At 34.9% G+C, this 21,319-nt stretch overlaps 7 protein-coding genes across 7 annotated transcripts; 6 read left to right on the top strand and 1 right to left on the bottom strand.

Annotated features, from left to right (window-relative positions):
• Positions 1-310: 310 nt before the first annotated feature.
• Positions 311-1,259, top strand: HYPBUDRAFT_152829 (uncharacterized protein). The gene is made up of 6 exons (XM_020221221.1): positions 311-422; positions 479-513; positions 577-583; positions 636-687; positions 750-818; positions 876-1,259. Exons 1-6 carry the CDS (start codon positions 345-347, stop codon positions 1,049-1,051), a joined length of 417 nt encoding a protein of 138 aa, XP_020077311.1. The 5' UTR covers positions 311-344; the 3' UTR covers positions 1,052-1,259.
• A 130-nt stretch (positions 1,260-1,389) lies between these two features.
• HYPBUDRAFT_6038 (uncharacterized protein) lies at positions 1,390-4,584 on the top strand (the record flags this gene model as incomplete). The annotated part of the gene is made up of 1 exon (XM_020223543.1): positions 1,390-4,584. One exon carries the CDS (start codon positions 1,390-1,392, stop codon positions 4,582-4,584), a length of 3,195 nt encoding a protein of 1,064 aa, XP_020077310.1.
• A 73-nt stretch (positions 4,585-4,657) lies between these two features.
• On the bottom strand, positions 4,658-7,027 carry CST5 (Cst5p). Its single transcript, XM_020221220.1, has one exon. It carries the CDS (start codon positions 6,866-6,868, stop codon positions 4,673-4,675), a length of 2,196 nt encoding a protein of 731 aa, XP_020077309.1. The 5' UTR covers positions 6,869-7,027; the 3' UTR covers positions 4,658-4,672.
• A 1,671-nt stretch (positions 7,028-8,698) lies between these two features.
• Positions 8,699-9,708, top strand: PDA1 (pyruvate dehydrogenase (acetyl-transferring) subunit E1 alpha; the record flags this gene model as incomplete). Its single annotated transcript, XM_020221219.1, has 1 exon — positions 8,699-9,708. The coding sequence occupies exon 1, from the start codon at positions 8,728-8,730 to the stop codon at positions 9,706-9,708; it is 981 nt and encodes a 326-aa protein (XP_020077308.1). The 5' UTR covers positions 8,699-8,727.
• Positions 9,709-10,199: 491 nt separating this feature from the next.
• HYPBUDRAFT_6035 (ATP-dependent RNA helicase) lies at positions 10,200-16,553 on the top strand (the record flags this gene model as incomplete). The annotated part of the gene is made up of 1 exon (XM_020223542.1): positions 10,200-16,553. One exon carries the CDS (start codon positions 10,200-10,202, stop codon positions 16,551-16,553), a length of 6,354 nt encoding a protein of 2,117 aa, XP_020077307.1.
• Positions 16,554-16,724: 171 nt separating this feature from the next.
• TRP4 (anthranilate phosphoribosyltransferase) lies at positions 16,725-17,923 on the top strand. The gene has a single exon (XM_020221218.1). The coding sequence runs from the start codon at positions 16,769-16,771 to the stop codon at positions 17,879-17,881; it is 1,113 nt and encodes a 370-aa protein (XP_020077306.1). The 5' UTR covers positions 16,725-16,768; the 3' UTR covers positions 17,882-17,923.
• Positions 17,924-18,052: 129 nt separating this feature from the next.
• HYPBUDRAFT_123721 (uncharacterized protein) lies at positions 18,053-21,314 on the top strand. The gene is made up of 2 exons (XM_020219311.1): positions 18,053-18,966; positions 19,150-21,314. Exons 1-2 carry the CDS (start codon positions 18,118-18,120, stop codon positions 21,277-21,279), a joined length of 2,979 nt encoding a protein of 992 aa, XP_020077305.1. The 5' UTR covers positions 18,053-18,117; the 3' UTR covers positions 21,280-21,314.
• The last annotated feature ends 5 nt before the right edge of the window (positions 21,315-21,319 follow it).

Here is a 21,319-nt window from a genome sequence, read left to right as displayed (position 1 = left end):
AAACAAATAATTTCAGTTTGAATTCAGTGATTTCACTGAATTTTCAACTATTTACGTCAAAATCGACTACATATCTTAAAAAAATCGAAACAGTTATCCCCATCCCACTGAAGACACACACGATAAGGTTTGATACTAATATATATTCAAAAATATTGAAATTGTATCAAATGCATCAAATTTTGCAGCTTTGAATATAGGGTTGGATATTTTTACCGGAACACACGACCTTCGATTTCAATCATAACCCCCCGCGTAACGAAAACTAAAGGTGTGACTTACAATAAACATCTGTTATTAGAGAATCAATTTATAATTGAAATAGACTTAATTGAATAGATACAATGAGTTTTGACTCCTTAAGTGGTCTGGATTTGAATGGGGCCTTTAAAATCGCCAATTTCTCTGTCGCAGGTTTGACGGTATGTACATATAAACGGGTTCGCTTTGTTTGATACAAGATACTAACTTATGATAGGTGATTTCTGGTATATCTCAATTATTCAGTGGATTGTGAGTATTTATCAATTGAATCGATTATTCATTAGATCTTTTATTAACAAAAATTATTTCTAGTCATTCAGTATGTTAATTTTTATTTAGATTATTCGTGGAGAATACTAACAGTAATAAAGTTTCTTTCTGGTCTTTATATTATAGCATTTGGTTTAGGTATTGGATTCCTTGGTATGTTTTTTTTTACAGCTGAATAAAGTTTATTCGATTGATACTAACGAATTTTCCATTAGAATTTAGAGTACCTTCAGAAGCGTACACGTACGCTTCTTTCTTGTTTTCATTCATTGGTCGTGGTATATGTATGTTTCTTTTTTATTCTTATATTAACAAGGCGTAGTTACTAACAAATCAAATAGTCTATACTTTTCTAGGAATTAGCATTAATCTGTCTAGTATCTTTAGAATCTTGGCTGCACTTTTGGTTTTCATTATTGGGGTCGTTTATATCGGACTCGAAGCAGTTCCAAGCATTTCTCCTCCCCAAAACATGAATGCTGAAGGAATTGCTATAAATGATGAAGATATCATTTGAACAGACTGCCTGCTTCTCATTCTCAATTAGCAAAGCAATCCCACTTTTTCAGCCTCTAAGTAAGACACCCCAATAAACTTTCGAGTCACTTGTTTAGTTTAGAAATCTGTTTCTTGTAGAAGTTGCAAACGAAAAATTATAGCCCTTAAAATAGAATTGATAAATTAGATTGTGCGCTAACTGTCATTTTTTTGCTGTTGCATTTGTAAAAGCCAAAAAAAAAATTAAAGTCTAAAACTCTTAACTGAAGCTTTAATCCTTTCCTTAAACTTATATACGATCTATATAACTTTGCATATCGAAGCAATGCCAAATAGTCTGATTACTGAGAGTTATACATGTCAATTTCATCTCTAGCAGGTCCTTTGGATGCGCCAGAAATACGGCTACCCAAGTCAAGCTTCGTTTCATTTAGATTAAGTTATTCGGATTCAAAAACTATATCAGAAAATGCTAAGACCATCTTTCTAGGAAAAGTCCCTGCGTTTTTGCTGGATGAAAAACATCATAGCTTCCTTTCCAAATCAACTCATAGGGCAAGGTCAAAGGTTCAAAAGAAGTTTAAGTCCACGGTTAGTACAATTCATAGTTCGGTCCGAGGTTCTTCTATGCATAAAGGTAATGACGACCTGAATTACAATGAGAAGTTCAACCGGAGATTGAAAAACCAAGTGAAAACTGAATTAAGAGCTTTGAGAAAACAAAGTAAACATTTATCTTCCTCTGACTTACCCAGCCTTCATAGGTTATCAACTGAACTGAACGGCGAAACAATTATTGATAGTGAGCAAATTAACGACTCTGAAGGGACGTCCTTTCTTCTGTTTACCGATGCTCGGGAGCAGGACTCAACAGAAGCTTCTACTTATTCATTTGACAATTATAATCCCCATGAAGATGTCAAGTCTCCGGTAAAAGATTTTTTCTCTCAAAAAGAAGAAACGCCTACTCCTATACCAATTGTAATTAATCCGGCAGAATTTCCAGATATTTCAGATAATTATTTAGATTACCATAACGAATCTTATATCGATATTTCTGGCTCAGTCTTGAGTAAAGAAAAACTATTGCCCGTAGAAACTGCCCCAGAAAGTTTCTTGAATTTGCAATCGACTACTACACCTAATTCTAAACCCAAAGTTAAATTTGATGACTCTTCTAACCAAAGGAAAGGCGGTTCTAGAATCAGTATAGCTCTACCTGAACCAGAAAATCCAACAGAGGATACTTTTGTGAAAGCCGCCAAAGAACACGAAAGATTTCGTAAGAAAATCAAGAATTTAGCTAAGGCTTCTAAAGGTAAAGCTAAGGTTAAAAATTACGATATTAGAAATAAAATTTTGAACTCCCTTTTGAAAAATTATCAAGCTGGAGAGATTATTCGTTCTGAGAAAGTACTTCTATTAGTAAAAGAATCTTTTCAAGTTCTGCATGCAGAAACATTTAATGAAAGTGAACCGTTTGATACAAGGGTTTATGAACGGTGGCATGAATCAGTGATGATTTTCAGAAAATCGAGGGATATTAATAGGCCATTTGTGATTCAATTTTACGACTCTCGTAGTTTGGATAATTCTAAAAAGAAACCAAACTTTCAAATCTTTCTTAGTTATTCTACTAGGGCTCAATTCTACAGCTGTCTTGATAAATCCATTTGCTTGACTGTTCCTAATGATGAAGGTTTAATGATATACATTTTCAAGAGCCATTTTCAACAAGACTCGTTGAGATGGTTATCATTAATCAAGCAGGTTACTTCTAATGATTTGACTCAACCCTTTGACGTTCATATTCCTGAACTAGAACTTGCAATTAATTTTAATGTTTCTCATGATTTTTTGAGTAAGTTCATGGATGAAGAAAAATTTATCACATTCAATAAGTTAGACAATGGATATCAGATCAGACATAGTGACATATTTGAATATTTGTTTCAAACAGTTAATCAACAATTACAAGAATTGAGTTATAATAAGCCAAATGTAAAATTGTTTTTAGAAAAAACCACCAATCCTTGGCTATGTTATAAATATTATGATAGATTAGAATGGGTTCAAAAAAATGCTGAGACTTTCTATCTTCAAAATCAGCTTCTATCTAATACTTTCCATTTGGAGTTTCGTCAACCTATGCAAGATCCCAGAGAAATACAAGTTGAAAATACGTGCATGATCGAACCATACCCTATCGAAGGTTTTCTTGCCAGATTAACAAACACTTTAGGTAAAGAAGTATCGTTTCTTAGAACGTTTCATAAAATCTCTTACTTCTATACTAGCAATAATATTTTATTTTTCACCAAATATTATAGAGGCACACCTCCATCCCCAAATAATCAACTTTTAAAAGATGATGGACTTGGACTTTTGAATAAAGAAATCCCAGAAATATTTTTGAAGTCTCCATTTGAACTAGACGAACATGACCATATAGCTTGGCTCGATTCTCCTGAATTTGAAAAGTACGATGAAATAGCATTATCAGATTTTGAAAGAAGAACACAACAAATTGCAAAAGCAGAAGGGTTGTTAGACCTAACTCTTGTTAAAAGCATCAAGGCCATTCCATCTGATGAGATACATAAGACGCATAAGTTGCTACAATGTGTTCTATGGTATTCGGTTAATAATCCGAGCTACTTGGAAAATGAAGATATCGTTGACTCTGCATTCCAAATCGAATTACTAAATGGAAGTAAAATCAAACTACAAGCATCTAATAGAATGATCAGAGACGAATGGATAAACCACCTCAATTCTTTATCAGTATATTGGAAAGCAAGAACTAGTTTCCAACTAAAAAGAATTAATGAAGTCCGTAAAAAAAATCAAGATTTGCTAAGAATTAACGAATACACTGACTCAAATATCGTTCAAGAATCCGACTGTATTGAATTTAAGCATTCATATGCAGATACAATGATACATAATATCGGAAGTTTGTCAATGTCCAAGTGTGTATCGATGAGTGGAATTCTTTATCAGAAACAAAAAAAACATTCGAACTTCAATCAATACTATGTTGTACTTTGCCCGGGGTTTCTTCTTTTGTTTACTCTATATAGACGTTCTAAGGCTACTGGCGCCTGGAAAAAATCTTCATTCTTCGAACACTATATGACTATTCCTATAGCTGAGTCTTATGTCTATTCAGGAAATCTCACGGCAAATGATCTTCTTGAAATAAATACGGGTATACATTCAAATAATCCGGCACAGCATTCATTACCAAGACTATATGCTGATGGTTGGAAGTCAGCGGAAGAAGAGCCAATGTGTTGTTTCACCTTATGGTTTGGCAGAAAGAGACAAATTGCTGGCCGTGATAAGTCTGTTCTTAGACAAGAGGTGTTAGATGATATCACAGAACACGAGAAAAACAATAGTAGACCTAAGAATCCTGGTATTATTAATATGATTAGAAAGCTGGGATTTACAGGTAAAAGTGTTGTATTTCGTGCCAGGTCAAGACAGGAAAGGGAAATGTGGGTTTCTAGAATTCATAACGAAATAGATCGGTTTTCAAGAAACTAACCGTCCATATATATATTGTCATTTATAAATCAGTCATCTATCATATATCAAATAAATCACATATCATAAAAGAATATACATTTATTATTTAAGCTACATTATGCATTAACGCATCATCAACATAAGATTGAAGACTGGTCCAGTCATCTTCATTTTTTGGATCCTTGAAATTTATCAAGGCCTCATCAATTAATTCTGCATCAGAATCAATGTCACTATCACTCATTCCACTATTGTCTTCGTTTTCAATACGAAGAGTTGAAAATCTAACTTTTTGAGATGCAAAAGCACGGACTATTGGGTCTGTTCGCTCAACAAATAACCTATCAATGGCAGACTTGTTAACAGACAGTTTAATTTCAAAATTGTCCATTATTTCTCCAATGGTTTCATTATCCAGATCCGAATCACTGTCATCGTTAATAACGAGATTCTTTTGTTTGCTTACTGGAGATTGAAGAGATGGGTCATTAGTTTCAGTAAATTCAGTGATTTCAATTCTAGTTTCTGGGTAGTCCACCACTTCTTCGGTAGAAGTTTCACTACCGCTGGATGATTCATCTGACTCTGAAGTAATAGCAGAATCTTTAATTTGTTTAGTAATATTGAGGAATTGTGGTTTATTCATGAGAGGAGTTTTAATAGATTCTTCATAATAGTCAAGTTCGTCAGTATGTATTGTCGGAGCAGGATATTCAGCTCCTTCATTTTCGTTAAGTGATGAATTTGCTAATCCAGGCAATATTATTGTAGATGTTAGAAGTTCGGGAGGAAAGATAAACAGTATATCACAAATTGCTGCCACCCATTTTTCAATAATGGAGTCAATATTGGAATGTAACCGAATGTTCAAATCTTTAGTGGTGGATATTTTGAGAACAGAAGACTCCGGGGTCTCAACTGTTGATCTATTCAAGTCAAGTGGAAAGAATAATGGAGATTGATTATTATCTGACCGGGCTACCAAGTAATGTGTGAAAAGATAACAAGTTTTGGGTTGAAAATCAGCAGGCCCATTAATACTAATCAATAGTCTGTCTACCAATCTCAAAGGTCCAAGGTTTAAAAGAGATGTGAGAGTTATTTGAGGACAATTATCAATTAAATCTTTAATGAAGTGATCTTTCAAAGTATTTATTGGAATATCTTTGTAATCATTTATACGAACACTTACAGTAATTGATGTTGAAATACTTTGGCAAGGTGACAGACAATCACTTCTTAAAGATAAGAAGTTAGTATCGGTGCTGATAGTTGTTTTAATTGTATTCAGAGGTTGAAGTCCTTGAATTTGGCGGGGGGATTTATCAAAGAAGACGTCACCAAAGGAAGAGGAGATTGGTGTAATTAGAGGCGGATCCGGTGCCCAAAGTGATTTATCAGGTATTTGGGGCTTGGGCAGTTTAATTATTGAACAATCGGTTGAAATAGGTATATTCGGACCAGTCAAATCAAAAATAGAACGAGGATTATTACGATTAAGCAAAGTGTCAGTTATAATCTTGCTAATTAAGTTTTGATGAACGGGCTTCATTCTGCAATTAGTTGAATTTGAAATACAAATTGAGCCATTGCAAGTAGGAAGATTATTTTCAATGAATAAATTTACCTCCATTGATTCATGATCCAGTTCCAAGAATATTTCGACAATACCATTGATGATGATAGATAAGCAATCTCCATGAATATAGTCGCCGCAGGTAAGCTCGATAACTTTTTCCAAGCCCAATTTTGTTTGGAGTGGTTCTTCACAGATGAAACATTTCCGCAGCCTCAAGGAATGGTTCTTGGTGCGTTTTGGTTGATTAGTATGGGTGAAGATAAACGGCTGAATTTTGGGCCCCTTTGGTGGGAAAGGTGCCAGTAATAAAGGGTTAGACGCATCATGGGATACTTCGAAGGAGTTGACTTTAGAAAATGGACTTGGGCTTTCCAAGTCATTAACCAAAGGAGCAAAAAAAGGTTCATCACAGGGTTCTAAAGGAGTGAGTAAGTCAGAAGTTGAATTATTTGCATTGGTGCTTGAAAATGAATGAATCTTTTTACCACGGAATGAAAATGGTTTTTTAGGGCTACTTGACAAGTTTTTTTTAGATGAAGAGGGGGGAGTATTTAGTCCTAAGGGATTTTTCGAAGCAGGAGGAGGAGGAGGAGGAGGAGGAGTCAGAACAGTAAAGGGTTTTGCTGAAGAGGAAGAAAGGGAATGTTTCCGGTGATTATTCGAACGACCAGGTGAAGATGAGAATACCGAAGTATACTGGGATTGGGGTGTAATTGGAGTCATTAAACCAGTGCTATTAAAGGAAGACGAAGACTTTGAATCAAAGAAACTTTGAGAAATAGAATTAGGAGATGTATTCAGAAACGAACTTGAACGAGAAAATGAAGGAGAAACAGAGAAGACCGAATCATTGAAAGATGAGTTAAAAGAAGTAGATTTCAATAATTTATTCCTCCAATCTTTTCTTTTATCAGAAGGTGTGGAAGATGTTTGCAGCATGATTGAAAAAAGTTACACTTTAAAGTTACAAAAGGGAAGAGTACATCTGTCGAACATGGAGATTTGAACTAGTTATATACAAGTTTCAAGTTAAACTTTTAAAATAGGGTTATATTGGCAGTCAGTATTCAGCCATGCAAAAAGAGCTAAAAAGGAGAAGCCAGGAACAATATCCCCATGCAGCTTTATCAAGTAGGGAAGTACCAAAATAATCGAATCTGAAACGGAGAATCTAAGGAGGTGCTTAAGAACACCCACAGAAAATAAGCGAGATATTTTACGATATCCAAGGTATTATTCCTTCTTAGATTGGATCTAGTACGAGATGCATGCAATCTCAACAATAGAAACTCGGGTGTTCAAGCAAATGTGCTTTGATTGAAAACCCCAACTTCGTTGAACTATATCGTCCCTTGTGGAAAAGTGTATTGTAGTTACTAAATCGAGTGCTGGATGTCTCCTTTATTTTCTGGGAGTTTATCTTGTTGTTTTAGTCTTTTCAAAGATCAGCTATTGTTGAAGCCTTAATTGTGAGTTTTCAGTTGAAATGCCTTAACCTAACACCTGACTTTCTGCAAAGTGGTCATAGCACCATCAAAACAGTCGTATTCAAAGAGCGTTCCTTCTAGTCCACAAGAACTGTAAGAACCAAGGGGGAACCATTCTTCTTACTGGTCGGCTCTTCCACCCGTGCTGTTCCCAAAACTATTACCTTCGTATTCCTTGCTTATCAGTACTACAACTGCAAAAAAAAACTGCAAAAAAAACTGCAAAAAAAACTGCAAAAAAAACTGCAAAAAAAACTGCAAAAAAAGGAATATGAGCCTTTGTGTATTGGGTTACGGGTCTTTATGTTTGATGTACGGGTGTGTACGTGTGGCTTTTCTAAGTTTTTTTTTTTTCGCTGTTTTTCACCTACTTTTTTTTCCTTGTTACAAAAAAAAAAAAAAATCCGGTGTTTTTAGGAGCAAAACTGTCCGAATCCTTTTTGTCGGGAGTATATTCCCGGAGAGCGCGCTATCTGAGCGGATTTCTTTGTCCCGTTGGTTTATCTACTCGTATGAGAATGCTCTCTGTACTGACAGCGAGATGTTATGGAGTACGTACGTGAAAAGTACTGCTCATTGACAGGGCCAGGCGCTGATATGGCCACACGTATATGACAAGGGACAATTGTAGAGATATTCGTACTAGAGTTGTCCGGAATTGTATGATTTAATATCGCTATTCTAAAGGGAAAAAAACCCAACTTCAGAATTTTTTTTTTTGTTTTGTTAGTGCGACTTCTGCTTGTTCTTCTCTCTTGATTTTTTTTCTAATTTATCAATACCAACTTTTCCTTCCTTCCTTCCTTTCTTTCTTTTTCTTTTCAATACCAAAGGTTTTATTTCTTTTATTCAATTCCTTTAAAAGAATAAAGTATAATGCTTCGTGCCTCTGTTGCTCGTCCTTTAACCAGGGCTTTCCCTACTGCCATGGCTAGAAGAACCATGGCCAGTTCTTCTAGTGATTTGGTTACTATTGAATTACCAGCTTCTTCATTTGAAGGTTATAATATTGATGTTCCTGAATTGAGTTTTGAAACCGAAAAATCTACTCTTTTACAAATGTATAAAGATATGATTATTGTTAGAAGAATGGAAATGGCTGCCGATGCCTTATATAAAGCTAAAAAAATTAGAGGTTTCTGTCATTTATCAATTGGTCAAGAAGCTGTTGCCGTTGGTATTGAAGGTGCCATTAATAATAAAGATACCGTCATTACTTCTTATAGATGTCATGGTTTTGCTTATATGAGAGGTTGTTCAGTTAAAGAAGTTTTGGGTGAATTGATGGGTAAAAGAAATGGTGCCTCTTATGGTAAAGGTGGTTCAATGCATATTTTCGCTCCAGGTTTTTACGGTGGTAATGGTATTGTTGGTGCTCAAGTTCCTTTAGGTGCTGGTTTAGCTTTTGCTCATAAATATAGAGGTGAAAAAAATGCTTGTTTCACTTTATATGGTGATGGTGCTTCTAATCAAGGTCAAGTTTTTGAATCTTATAACATGGCTAAATTATGGGATTTACCATGTATTTTTGCTTGTGAAAATAATAAATATGGTATGGGTACCGCTGCTTCTAGATCCTCTGCTATGGTTGAATACTATAAGAGAGGTCAATATATTCCAGGTTTAAAAGTTAATGGTATGGATATCTTAGCTTGTTACCAAGCTTCTAAATTTGCTAAAGACTGGTGTGCCAATGGTAACGGTCCTTTGGTTTTAGAATATGAAACTTATAGATATGGTGGTCACTCTATGTCTGATCCAGGTACTACTTACAGAACTAGAGAAGAAGTTCAACATATGAGATCTAGAAATGATCCAATTGCTGGTTTGAAAGCCGTCTTGATCGATTTAGACATTGCTTCTGAAGAAGAAATCAAATCTTACGATAAAGCTGCTAGAAAATACGTCGATGAACAAGTTGCTGAAGCTGAAGCCGATGCTCCTCCTGAAGCTAAAATGGATATCTTATTCGAAGATGTTTACGTTCCAGGTTCTGAAGTTAGAGAATTGAGAGGTAGAATTTCTGATGACACTTGGAATTTCGAAACTGGTACTTTCACCAACAGAGTTTACTAAGCTCTTCAATTACGATGATATGTTTTTGTCTCAGTATATTCAAAAAGATTATATATAAATTTTCTTTTCTAATATCTAAACATTTTGAAAGAAAATATCAATAAAATAAATTTTGAAAATCAAGAAATAACTGTATCTTGTATACATATCCAACCCCTAATTTAATATATTCTTTCTTCTATATGATATCATTTTATATTTGTAGTTTATCACTTTGTTCTTGTACAAAAAGATTCAGCGAAAAAAAAAAAAAAAAAAAAAAANAAAAAAAAAAAAAAAAAAAAAAAACTAAAAAAACGCAAAAAAAAATAGAAAGCTACTTCTGCGCTGGGATGAGATATCGCCATCTTCTTATTCATAAATAAGTACATCACAACCGCCCATTGGTAATTGATCCATTATTATATATAATGTCGGGCGCGAGAAATGGCTTAAATAGGCTGTCAAAGCAGGAACCAACTCAGAATAAAGTATTGCAACCAGATAGAAAGATGAGATCTAATGATGAGTCTGTTAACTCAAATCCTTCATCTCTAGCGGGTCAAATTTCAGCGAAAGATATGGGTTCAAGAGTTTCAAAAGATTCTCCAGCGAAGTCATCATCTGAAAGCTCCTCGAGATCAAAGAGCCAATCCACTAAACCTTCATCTTATAATTATTCATATTCTGGAACTTTTGAAGATATCTCCTATCAACCCACTAATCCTCAAACCTCACATGTCTTTGAATTAATCATGTCCGAAATTTACCATTTTCTTCCTGACGTTAGTAACAGTGTCATCCTTTCAGCTGCAGACTTGCTCTTGGAAATATTAAAACTGGAAGAAAAACCAATAACTTCAAAACGAAAAGAAATTAACGAGTTATTGGGAGCGAGTCTAGATGATTTACAATTTAACGAATTGGTAAGTTTATCCAAACAAATTACAGATTATAATGTCAAAGAAGATATAGAGCAGGACGAGGATGAGGCAGGTGATGGGGTTGCAGTATTATTTGATGATGTAGATAATGAAGATAATCTAGGTCAAGGATTGGTTGACTCAAATGAAGAAGAAGAAGAAGAAGAAGCTACCGATACACCTAATATTCAAAGCAACCTCGATAATGATCGTCCTGCAGAAGATTCTCTCGGAAATGAAGAAACTATAATTGACTCCAAAAGTAAACAGACATCAAAATCAAATTTAGTTCCTTTTGGTGAAATAGACCCACTTTTTCTTCATCGCAAACTTTCATCCATCCTTCTGGATGCAGAACTGTCCACTATAAGTGATAAATCGAATGCATTTTTCCGTTATTTACTGGATCATAATCTACCTACTAGAGATTTAGAAAATGAGTTGATGGAATTAATGGAATATGATCATTTCGAATTTGTTAAATTATGCATTGAAAATCGTTGGAGAATTGTTTTTAAAATCAAATTGACAGCAGATCAAAGCGAAGAATCAATAAACAAAGTCTTCGATGAAATTAAAGATCTTGGTCTTGAAGAACTTTCAAATGAATTGAGCACTTCCATATTTCCAAATGAAAGAAAAAGAAAGTTAGCATCTGATGAAGAGGAAGAAGAATCAACCAAAAAACCTAAAGCCAAAGGTGAAAGAGTACCAAAAATAGTTGATTTGGATAACTTATCTTTTGACCAGGGTTCTCATCTCATGTCAAATACTAAAGTCAAATTACCCCAAGGTTCATATCAACAAAATAAAAAGCTTTACGATATTATCAGTGTCCCACCACCTTCTTCGCCACCTTCTTTGGAAGAAGCCGATGAAAAGTTGGTATCCATACTGGAATTGCCAGAATGGGCAAGAGATGCTTTTCCATTCTCAGAAACAGCTACATTAAACAGAATACAATCTAAAATTTACCCAGAAGCATTTAACTCTGATGAAAATCTTCTTTTGTGTGCCCCTACTGGTGCTGGTAAAACCAACGTTGCCATGCTTAGTGTACTAAGAACCATACACAATCACAGGGATCCTGAATCGGGCCATATCAATCTTAAAAATTTTAAAATCGTTTATATAGCCCCCTTGAAGGCATTGGTCCAGGAACAAATGAGAGAGTTCCAAAGAAGGTTAACTGCAAATTATGGAATAGTAGTAAACGAGCTTACAGGTGATTCAAGCTTAAACAATGCAGAAATTGCCGAAACTCAAATGTTGATTACTACTCCTGAAAAATGGGATGTTATCACTAGAAAAATAGATGAAACATCTTTCACAAATTTAGTTCGATTAATAATTATCGATGAAATTCATTTACTACACGACGAGAGAGGGCCTGTCTTAGAAAGTATTGTGAGTAGAACCATAAGGCAAACTGAAACTTCTGGCCAGCCGGTTAGATTAGTTGGGCTTTCGGCAACTTTGCCCAATTATGAGGATGTTGCCAGTTTCCTTAGGGTAGATTTCAAAAGGGGTTTGTTTTACTTTGATTCCTCGTATAGACCTTGTCCTTTGCAGCAACAATTTATAGGAATCAAAGAAAAGAAGGCAATCAAGAAAATAAATGCAATGAATGAAGCATGTTACGACAAATTACTAGAATGTGCTCAGAATAAACATCAATTAATTATATTCGTACATTCTAGAAAAGATACTTTCAAAACCGCTAAATGGCTCAAAGATAAATTAATAGAGGAAGGAAAGCAACATTTAATCCTCAAATCAGATGCTGGATCATCTGAAATATTAAAGCAGGAATCTCAAGACATGGATAATAAAGGATTAAAAGAGATTATTCCTGAAGGCTTCGGTATACATCATGCTGGTTTAAACAGGAAGGAAAGAAGTGTTGTTGAAGACTTATTTGCTCAGGGCCATGTCCAAGTTTTGATTTCGACAGCAACATTAGCATGGGGTGTTAACTTACCAGCACATACTGTGATTATTAAAGGTACTGAAACTTATTCCCCGGAAAAGGGTTCTTGGGTTCAGCTTTCCCCTCAAGATATTTTACAAATGTTGGGTAGAGCAGGTAGACCTAGATATGATAAAAGTGGTGAGGGGGTAATCATCACATCTCAAGATGAAATACAGTATTATTTGGCGGTATTGAATCAACAACTTCCGATCGAGTCCCAATTAATGAGTAAACTTGTTGATAATCTAAATGCTGAAATTGTACTAGGCTCAGTGAAGTCAAGGGACGATGCTGTTCGTTGGCTAGGATATACCTATTTATACATCAGAATGTTAAAATCACCCGCTTTATACCATGTTGGTGCAGAATATGAGAACGACGATTCTTTATTTTGGAAGAGAATGGACCTAGTGCATTCTGCTTTGACCATTCTTGATTCCAACAAACTAGTAACTTATGATCCTGGTGATGGGCATTTAAAATCCACTGAATTGGGAAGAATTGCTTCATATTATTACATTAATTACCCAACCATAAATATGTATAACACTCAGTTAAGGCCATGGATGTCAGAAATAGATATTTTGAGAGTCTTTTCTTCCTCAGGCGAGTTTAAGTTTATTCCTGTGAGACAAGAAGAAAAATTGGAGGTATCAAAATTACTTGAAAAATGTCCATTCCCAGTGAAAGAAAACCCTAATGAGCCACTTGCTAAAGTTAATCTATTATTGCAAGCTTATATTTCGAGGTTAACATTAGAGGGATTCGCGTTAATGGCTGATATGATATATATCACTCAGTCAGCCGGAAGACTCTTGAGAGCAATTCATGAAATTGTATTACGTAAAAATTGGTCATCATTAGCTAAGACTACTTTGAATCTCTGCATCATGACTGAAAGACGAATATGGCTAACTAATTCTCCGTTTAGACAATTTGACACTAAAGTTCCAAAGGAAGTCATCAAGGCTACTGAGAGCTCACATTTACCATGGGTCAGCTACTTCAATCTTAATGCAGCAGAATTGGCTGAAGCTATCAATTTTAAAGGTCATAGTCAAACTGCATACGAAATTTTACAGTATTTCCCAAAGGTCTCCTTAAGCTACTATTCTCAACCTATAACACCAACGATAATTCGGGTACAACTAGCTATCATCCCTGAATGGATTTGGAACTCCGACTACCATAGGCGTCTGGAACTGTTCTTACTTTTAGTAGAAGATTGTGATGGTGACAAAATTTTATACTCCGAATCTATCTTCATCTCTAAAGTACACTCAGAGCGAGAACTTTTAGTTGAGTTTACTGTTCCAATATCGGAACCTATACAACCAAATTACTATATCACTTTGATTAGTGAAAGATGGTTGCATTCTGAAACGAGAATTCCTTTGCTACTTTATGATACTAAGTTTCCAAAGAAGTTCCCAGCATTTACTGAATTATTTGATTTGCAAAGAAAATCTACTTCAGCTCTTAAATTACCAGAATTTATTAATTTTTTTAATTTTGAATATTTTAACAAAGCTCAAACGCAGGTATTTGACATTTTGTACGGCTCAAATGAAAATATATTCGTGGGACTAGCCAAAGGAAATGGAAAAACAGTTTGTTCTGAGTTAGCCATACTCAATCATTGGAGACAAAATAAAGGGAGGATTGTTTATATCCAACCATGTCAACGTATTATTGACAAACTCTACAAAATCTGGAATAAAAAATTTGCGTTTGTTTCTGAAGATAAAGTTATTAATAAGTTGACTGGAGATCGCACAGAAGATTTCTCATTAGTATCATCTAGTCATTTAATATTATCCACTCCGGAACAATTTGAGGCACTTTCGAGAAGGTGGAGACAAAGAAAGGCAATAAGGTCAATCGAACTTATAATAGCCGACGATTCACATATAATTGGAAATGGAATCCAAGGTGTGGCTTATGAAGCCCTATTAACCAGAATGCGCTTTATCTCCGATCAAGCACAAATGGAACTTAGGATCATCGCTTTATCGTCGCCATTGTCTAATGCTAGAGACTTTGGTGAATGGATTGGGTGCGAAAAACTGAATATTTTCAATTTTAATCCTTCATATAGAGTTTCTCCCATAGAAGAAATAAGACTTCAGTCATTTAAGTCTTCAAGTATCAGCACCATTGCTTTACAAGCTTTACCTTCATCTTATGAATTTGTGAAAAGTAATCATTTAATTGGAAACTCAATCCTCTATGTTGCTTCTAGGAAAGAATGTTTTGATATCGCGTGGAGATTTTTGATGAAAAGTTCAAATGATGAATGGAATTTGCTTGAAGTAGAAGTGGAGGATATTGAGCCCTATTTGAACAAGTTGCTGGACAGAAAGGTAAAGGAGTTGGTATCTGCTGGTATTGGGGTCTATTATGATAGCATGAGTGACATTGATAAATTAATTATTGAAAAGTTGTTCAATAGCAATGTTTTAAAAGTTTTGATCTCTTCCAAGGAAACTGCCTTCTATCTGCCTGTCACCTCACATGTTGCAGTATTAGGAACTCAGGCATATGAAGGGAAAGAGGCACGTTACCTTGATTATTCGGTCAATCAGATTCTTGAAATGGTTGGTAATTGCCAAAATGAAAATGGGAAAGGTAAAGTATTAATTTCCACCAATTCTTCAAAGCAATCTCATTACAGTAAATTTTTGAATGATGCTTTACCAATTGAAAGTGGTATGAATACCTTTATTCATGAACCATTTATCAATGAAATATCGAATGGTACTTTCAGATCAAGACAAGATTGTGTTGACTGGATTACGTATACATATTTTTATAGAAGATTGCAGCAAAATCCAAGTTATTATGATGCCAAAGACACATCCCATTTAGGATTATCTGAATATTTGTCGGAGCTAGTTGAGGATACTTTGAAAGAATTGGCATCAGCAAATATGATTGAACTTGAAATTGATGATGATGACAATGAAGCTAATGAAGATGAAGATGACGTTGAAGAAATTTCGCCCTTGAATCCTTGTATAATCTCTTCTTATTATGATGTTTCTTTTATTACCATGAAGGAATTCAATAAGTTAGAAAACAAAACCAAATTGAAAGGAATAATGGAAATTCTTACATCTGCTTCGGAATTGGATGTTATACCAATTAGACCCGATGAAGAGTCTCAATTGAGTAAGATATACAGTAAGGTGCCGGTAAAAGCAACTTCTATTGATTATTACTCTCCTTACTTTAAGGCATTTGTCTTATTACAAGCTCATTTTTCCCGTATTGCTTTACCCCATGATTTAGCCAATGACCAAAAGCTTTTACTAAAAATAATTTTGAGCTTGCTTGGTGCCTGTATTGATACTTTATCTAATGAAGGTTATTTAAACGCTATTAACGCTATGGATTTATCACAGATGATTGTTCAAGGTGTCTGGACCAGAGACAGCCCATTGAAACAAATTCCTTTTGTTACGGAAGAGATGTTGGCTAGAGCCAGAAAGTACAAAGTCGAAAATATTTACGACGTAATGTCTCTAGAGGATGACGAAAGGGACGATTTGTTACAATTACAAGGTGAAAAGTTAAACAAGGTTGCGGAGTTCGTCAACAAGTACCCTAACATAGATTTGAGCTACGAGCTTGATCTCTCGGATTCAGTCAGATCAAATGAACCGAAAGAAATATCGATTATTTTAGAAAGAGATGAAGATATGGACGATTTGGAAGTTGTTTCCGCTCAATATCCGTACCCGAAGACCGAAGGGTGGTGGATTGTTATTGGAGACAGTGCCTCCAGACAACTTTATGCTATCAAGAAAACTCAAATTAGTAAAGAATCTCAAAATGTGCGTATGGAGTTCACTGTTCCTACTACTGGTCATCACAAACTATCAATTTGGTGCATGTGTGATTCCTACGTTGACGCTGATAAAGAGATAGAATTCGAAATAGATGTGAAGCAAGGTGACACCGAAAACTAAGTCATTCTGCTCTGTATTATATGTATATATCAATAGATTTCCAGCTTATTTTGCATCCAGAGTACTAAGATTGACAAACGTTGATTTTTTGCGTAGTTTTTACTAATTTTTTTCGCTGATTTTTTTTTTTTTTTTTTCCAATCAAATTTTTACTTATTTCTTTATCTTCGGCGGACATCAATATTAATCTATTAAAGTAAAGAACCAGTCAAAACATGGCTTCCCAAAGCAAAAATGTGTTGACTCCGTATATAAAGTCACTTCTTTTGAATCCTCCTAATCTTTCCCCCGCCGACTTAGAAACTGTTTTGAGGTACATGTTCAAAGGTATTCCATCTACTGTTCAAATGGCCTCTTTTTTAACTGCATTACGATTAAGAGGTTTAGACCATGATCCTAAGTATATAGCTGCTGCTGCTCAAGTGTTGATTGAATTCGCATCTAAAGTAGACCCGGAATCACTTCATTTAGAAGGTTATATCGATATAGTGGGGACTGGGGGTGATGGTCAAAATACTTTTAATGTCTCGACATCATCAGCCATTGTTGCATCTGGTATGGGATTAAGAGTATGCAAACACGGTGGGAAGGCATCTACCTCTACATCGGGATCGGGAGATCTTTTGAAGTGTTTGGGTGTGGATCTTTCGTCTGTTAACTCTACTACAACCGCCGATATTGTGAAAAAGACTAACTTTTGCTTTTTGTTTGCTCCTTCATTTCACCCAGTAATGGGTAAGGTAGCCTCTATAAGAGCTGAATTGGGTATCCCCACCATCTTTAATATCTTGGGTCCTTTAATCAACCCTATGCCCTTAAGAGCAAGAATATTGGGGGTTTACAGTGAGAATATTGGTGAGTCATACGCACAAGCAGTATCGGAAATGGTCAAATCAAGCAAACACCATGAAAGAACAATGATTGTTCATGGTAAGATTGGATTGGATGAGATTTCACCAGTTGGTTTTACTAAGTGCTGGATAATCGATAAAGACGGGGATATAACCATAAATTATATTTCACCAAAAGATTTCGATTTACCAGACCACAACATTGACACGGTTAAATCGGGTACCCCCGAGGAAAACGCTCAAACTTTGCTTCACATCTTACGTCAAGATCATGAAGATTTCAAAATTAAAGATTCTGGTAATCATCCAATTGTTGACTACATTCTTTTAAATAGTGCAGCACTTGCAGTAGTCTCTGGTCTTTGCACTTCTTGGGTCGAAGGGGTTGAACTCGCTAAGGAATCCATACGAAGTGGTGCTGCAAATTCAGAATTGGAAAGTTTCAAAGCGGCCATTCTGGACTTGCCAGAGATTTAATAGACCTTCTGTATATAATGTAAATTAATATATATATTTAACTATTGTTGTTGGTGTATGGATGTTTTCTGCTGCAATTTGTGGTCGCGTCCGGTTTTGTTTTTATTTCAAAAGATATTTTGATAATGATGAGATTTAAAATATAAACAACAGTTCTTTAAATCTATTTCTTTTAGAGCAGTTTAGTTAAAGTTGTTTCAAGCCGGTCACAGCAGAGTGCATCACATCGATTTGAAATGTTCTCACTACAAAATCTAATAGGAACCCCACTGGGATCCAACAATAAAAGGAAGAATGGATATGAATTTACTCCCATTGGTAATAGATCGCGTAATCCTAACTCCAATCATCTTCAGACTAACGATAATGCTATGAATAGAGGGCAAGCACGTTATGAATCTCAAAATATGGCCCAGGACAAACTAGACGATCAAAGCCTTATGGACTCAACATTTGATGATACTATTGATAATTTGAATAATACCACTCTAACAGGATTAGTCGCTCAAGCAAGATCCAAAGCTCCTCCATCATCCAAAAATGCAAACAGCTTCCCCAATGCGTTTGGCCAGTCAAATCTTGTTGATGGTGGAATCCACTCAATCAAAGAACAGCAAAATGAAATGAACAGACTTCATACTGAAAACTATAATTTGAAAATCGAACTAGCGACTTTGAATAAGTTTTTAAAACAAACACCAGAAGAACAACGACAATTGGCTACTCAAAATATCGATTTAAAGCAGCAAATGTTGGAAATTATAAGACAAAATAAAGAATTGCAAGCTACCGTAAAGGAATATGAATTTCAGTCTAATAAAGAAAATGTTTCGGAAAGTGGTCAGAATGACTTTGTTAACTCTATTAAAATACAATATAAAGAAATAATACAGGAAAAAGATGATCAACTCACCCAATATGAAAACCAAATAGAAACTCTAAGGCTACAATTAGAACAACAAATAAAAGATAAACGAATCCCGGATGAAATTCTTGAAAGGCTTGAATTTTTACAAGTTGATAACCAAAGCTTGAGAAGAAAAATCGATGATATTACCACCGATCTGAAAAATATGCCGCAGGATGTAATTATACGGCTAAATGAAGCTAATGAAGAAAACCGTTCTTTGCAAAAGCAACTTGAAAACTTAAAGAAAAATAATGGAGGTAGTACCCTGGATTCAAGCCAGTTACAAATGGCTCAAAAAAGAATCAGCGAGCTTGAATCGAAATTCAGCAATGCAAATAAGGAAGTGCAAGACTTGGAGTATGAACGTGATTCATTTGAGAGTTCTGTTAAAAATCTTCGTCTTCAATTACAAGATAAAATGTCAGAGTTGACCTCTACTGAGAACGAACTTAAACGATGGAAAGATAAATACCAGGCAATAAACGCTGAGTACGACGGATTTACTGCCTCCAGAAATGATAACTTATCCAAAGTAAGACACGAACTTAATGATTTGAAACAACAAAAAGACATGGAAACTGAAAAGTTGAAAAGAGAAATGAAATATCTTCAGAAACAATTAGAAGAAAAGACTCAGGAAGAATCTCATTTACGAACTGAATTGAAGCGTTTAATTGATTCGGGCAATTCTGCATCGAATAAATCTGCTGAGATCGAAGTCTATCAATCCCAAATCAATACTTTAAGGTCTAAGGAAGCAAGATTGTCCCTTGAGAATAAACAAATTAGGGATGAATTAGCAGAATTGCAGGATCAAGCATATCAAGTTAATGTGAATGCAAGTAGACTCCATATGTTTCAGAAAGAGAACGAAGAACTCCATGATAGACTTAATTATTATGAAAAGGAATATGGAATGGCACAAGAAGCTTTGGAAAGTGCTGAGCATGATCTTGAAAACTTCAATAGTAACAAATTAAGGTTGGAAACGAGACTTCATAGTTTGGAAAGAGATAACGAAGGCCTTTTGAGTAGATTGAAAAATATGACTAAATCTTCAACTGATCCAGCTCTTCCGGAACTAAGAGACCATTCCAAAAAACGAGATGAACATGAAAAGCAAAGTTTAATTGAGGAAATTGATGATTTGAGATTTCAAGTCAAGAGACTACAAAAAGAATTGGATTTTGAAAAGACTAATAAGGACATACCAAATCCTAACGTTTCTTATCTTGAGGTAGAATACCAAAAGATTTCGAAAGAGAAGAATCAATTGAGATTGTCAAATGATGAACAAGAAATTGAAATTCGGGAGTTCAAGTCGAAATGTAACAAATTACAAGCAACAATAGAAGATAAGGAATCTCTTATTGAATCCCTCGAGTCTAGAGTCAGAGAACTCAATAAGCAGATGAAATTATCCACACTTGACGGAAACGATAATAAAGATGAGCTATTGAAATTGAAAAATCACTATGAGTCAAAATCAAGAGAATTAGAAGCGGAATTCGGAAGACTTGAAAATGATTATAGAGATCAAATTGCATATTATAAAGATAGAGTTAATTCAATGATAGATCAACAACTTGAAGGTGATTATCATAAAAGAAGCATGGAAGTTCCTTCTATTTCACCACTCACTACTTTATTGGAGCAGCAATTGGATCGTGCAAGAGATTTAAATAATGATCTTTCAAAGAAGTTATCTGAAGCCTTAAGTAAAGAAGAAACATTCTCAACACAAATTAAGGCATTAAACTCAAATGTGGAAGAATTTACGCTGAGAAGCGAAAAATTACAAAAAGAAAAGTCCAAACTTGAAGAATTAGTTTCAGAATTAAAGATTGACAGTCAAGCATTGGAAGCTGAAAATAACAGATTGGAGTTGAAGTCAAAAAATTTGGCCAATGAGCTTAATACCTCTTTCAAGCATTGCACCAAATTGGCATCCAAGCTAAATGACCTTGATATTTATGGCAATAAAGCTTCTGCCATTAAGGAAGACGATATAATCAGGGCACAGAGGAATAACGCTTATTTGAAAAAACAAATCGATCAACTTACTCAAAAAATGTCTTCAGCAAGTATTTCCGCTACTTCAGCATCTAAATCGACTTTATCAGACGAGCTCAAATTAGCCAAACATCAATTGCAGTTTTATAAAGCAGTTCTTCACGATATTAATCTTAAGTCTAATGATTTAAGTTTGATGAATGATTTCATGATGAAGTCTATCAAGAACTCGAATCAATCTATCAAAAATGAATTAGTTAAATTAGCACATTGTGGGATTTACCCTGATTACTCTTCTATAGAATTGCAAAGGTTGAAGAACGGTGGTAAGGTATCTTTTAGAATCGTTGCTCAATTCGTATTGGCAATGGTAAAGATAAAGAGAAGAAGTGAAAAAGCGGAGCTTAGAAGAATGAAACTTGCTGAATTGAAGAATGAAATTGAAAAAGATAAAATCACCCTTCTTGCCGGTTAAAATGGACTTTTTACGATAACATTTTACGTTTGTATATTAA

This window comes from Hyphopichia burtonii (assembly GCF_001661395.1).
Source record: "Hyphopichia burtonii NRRL Y-1933 unplaced genomic scaffold HYPBUscaffold_3, whole genome shotgun sequence".
Lineage (NCBI taxonomy): Eukaryota > Fungi > Ascomycota > Pichiomycetes > Serinales > Debaryomycetaceae > Hyphopichia > Hyphopichia burtonii.
The sequence above is the reverse complement of the archived record's forward strand: the minus strand, read 5'-3'. Positions and strand labels throughout refer to the sequence as shown.

Bases quoted from the DNA above. Each gene is read 5' to 3' on its own strand.
- HYPBUDRAFT_152829 (XM_020221221.1), top strand. From the start codon at position 345: ATGAGTTTTGACTCCTTAAGTGGTCTGGATTTGAATGGGGCCTTTAAA. The intron at 423-478 runs GTATGTACATAT...AACTTATGATAG, and splicing joins TCTCTGTCGCAGGTTTGACG to GTGATTTCTGGTATATCTCA. The intron at 688-749 runs GTATGTTTTTTT...ATTTTCCATTAG, and splicing joins TTTAGGTATTGGATTCCTTG to AATTTAGAGTACCTTCAGAA.
- CST5 (XM_020221220.1), bottom strand. From the start codon at position 6,868: ATGACTCCAATTACACCCCAATCCCAGTATACTTCGGTATTCTCATCT.
- TRP4 (XM_020221218.1), top strand. From the start codon at position 16,769: ATGGCTTCCCAAAGCAAAAATGTGTTGACTCCGTATATAAAGTCACTT.
- HYPBUDRAFT_123721 (XM_020219311.1), top strand. From the start codon at position 18,118: ATGTTCTCACTACAAAATCTAATAGGAACCCCACTGGGATCCAACAAT. The intron at 18,967-19,149 runs GTAATTATACGG...CAAGACTTGGAG, and splicing joins TGAAAAATATGCCGCAGGAT to TATGAACGTGATTCATTTGA.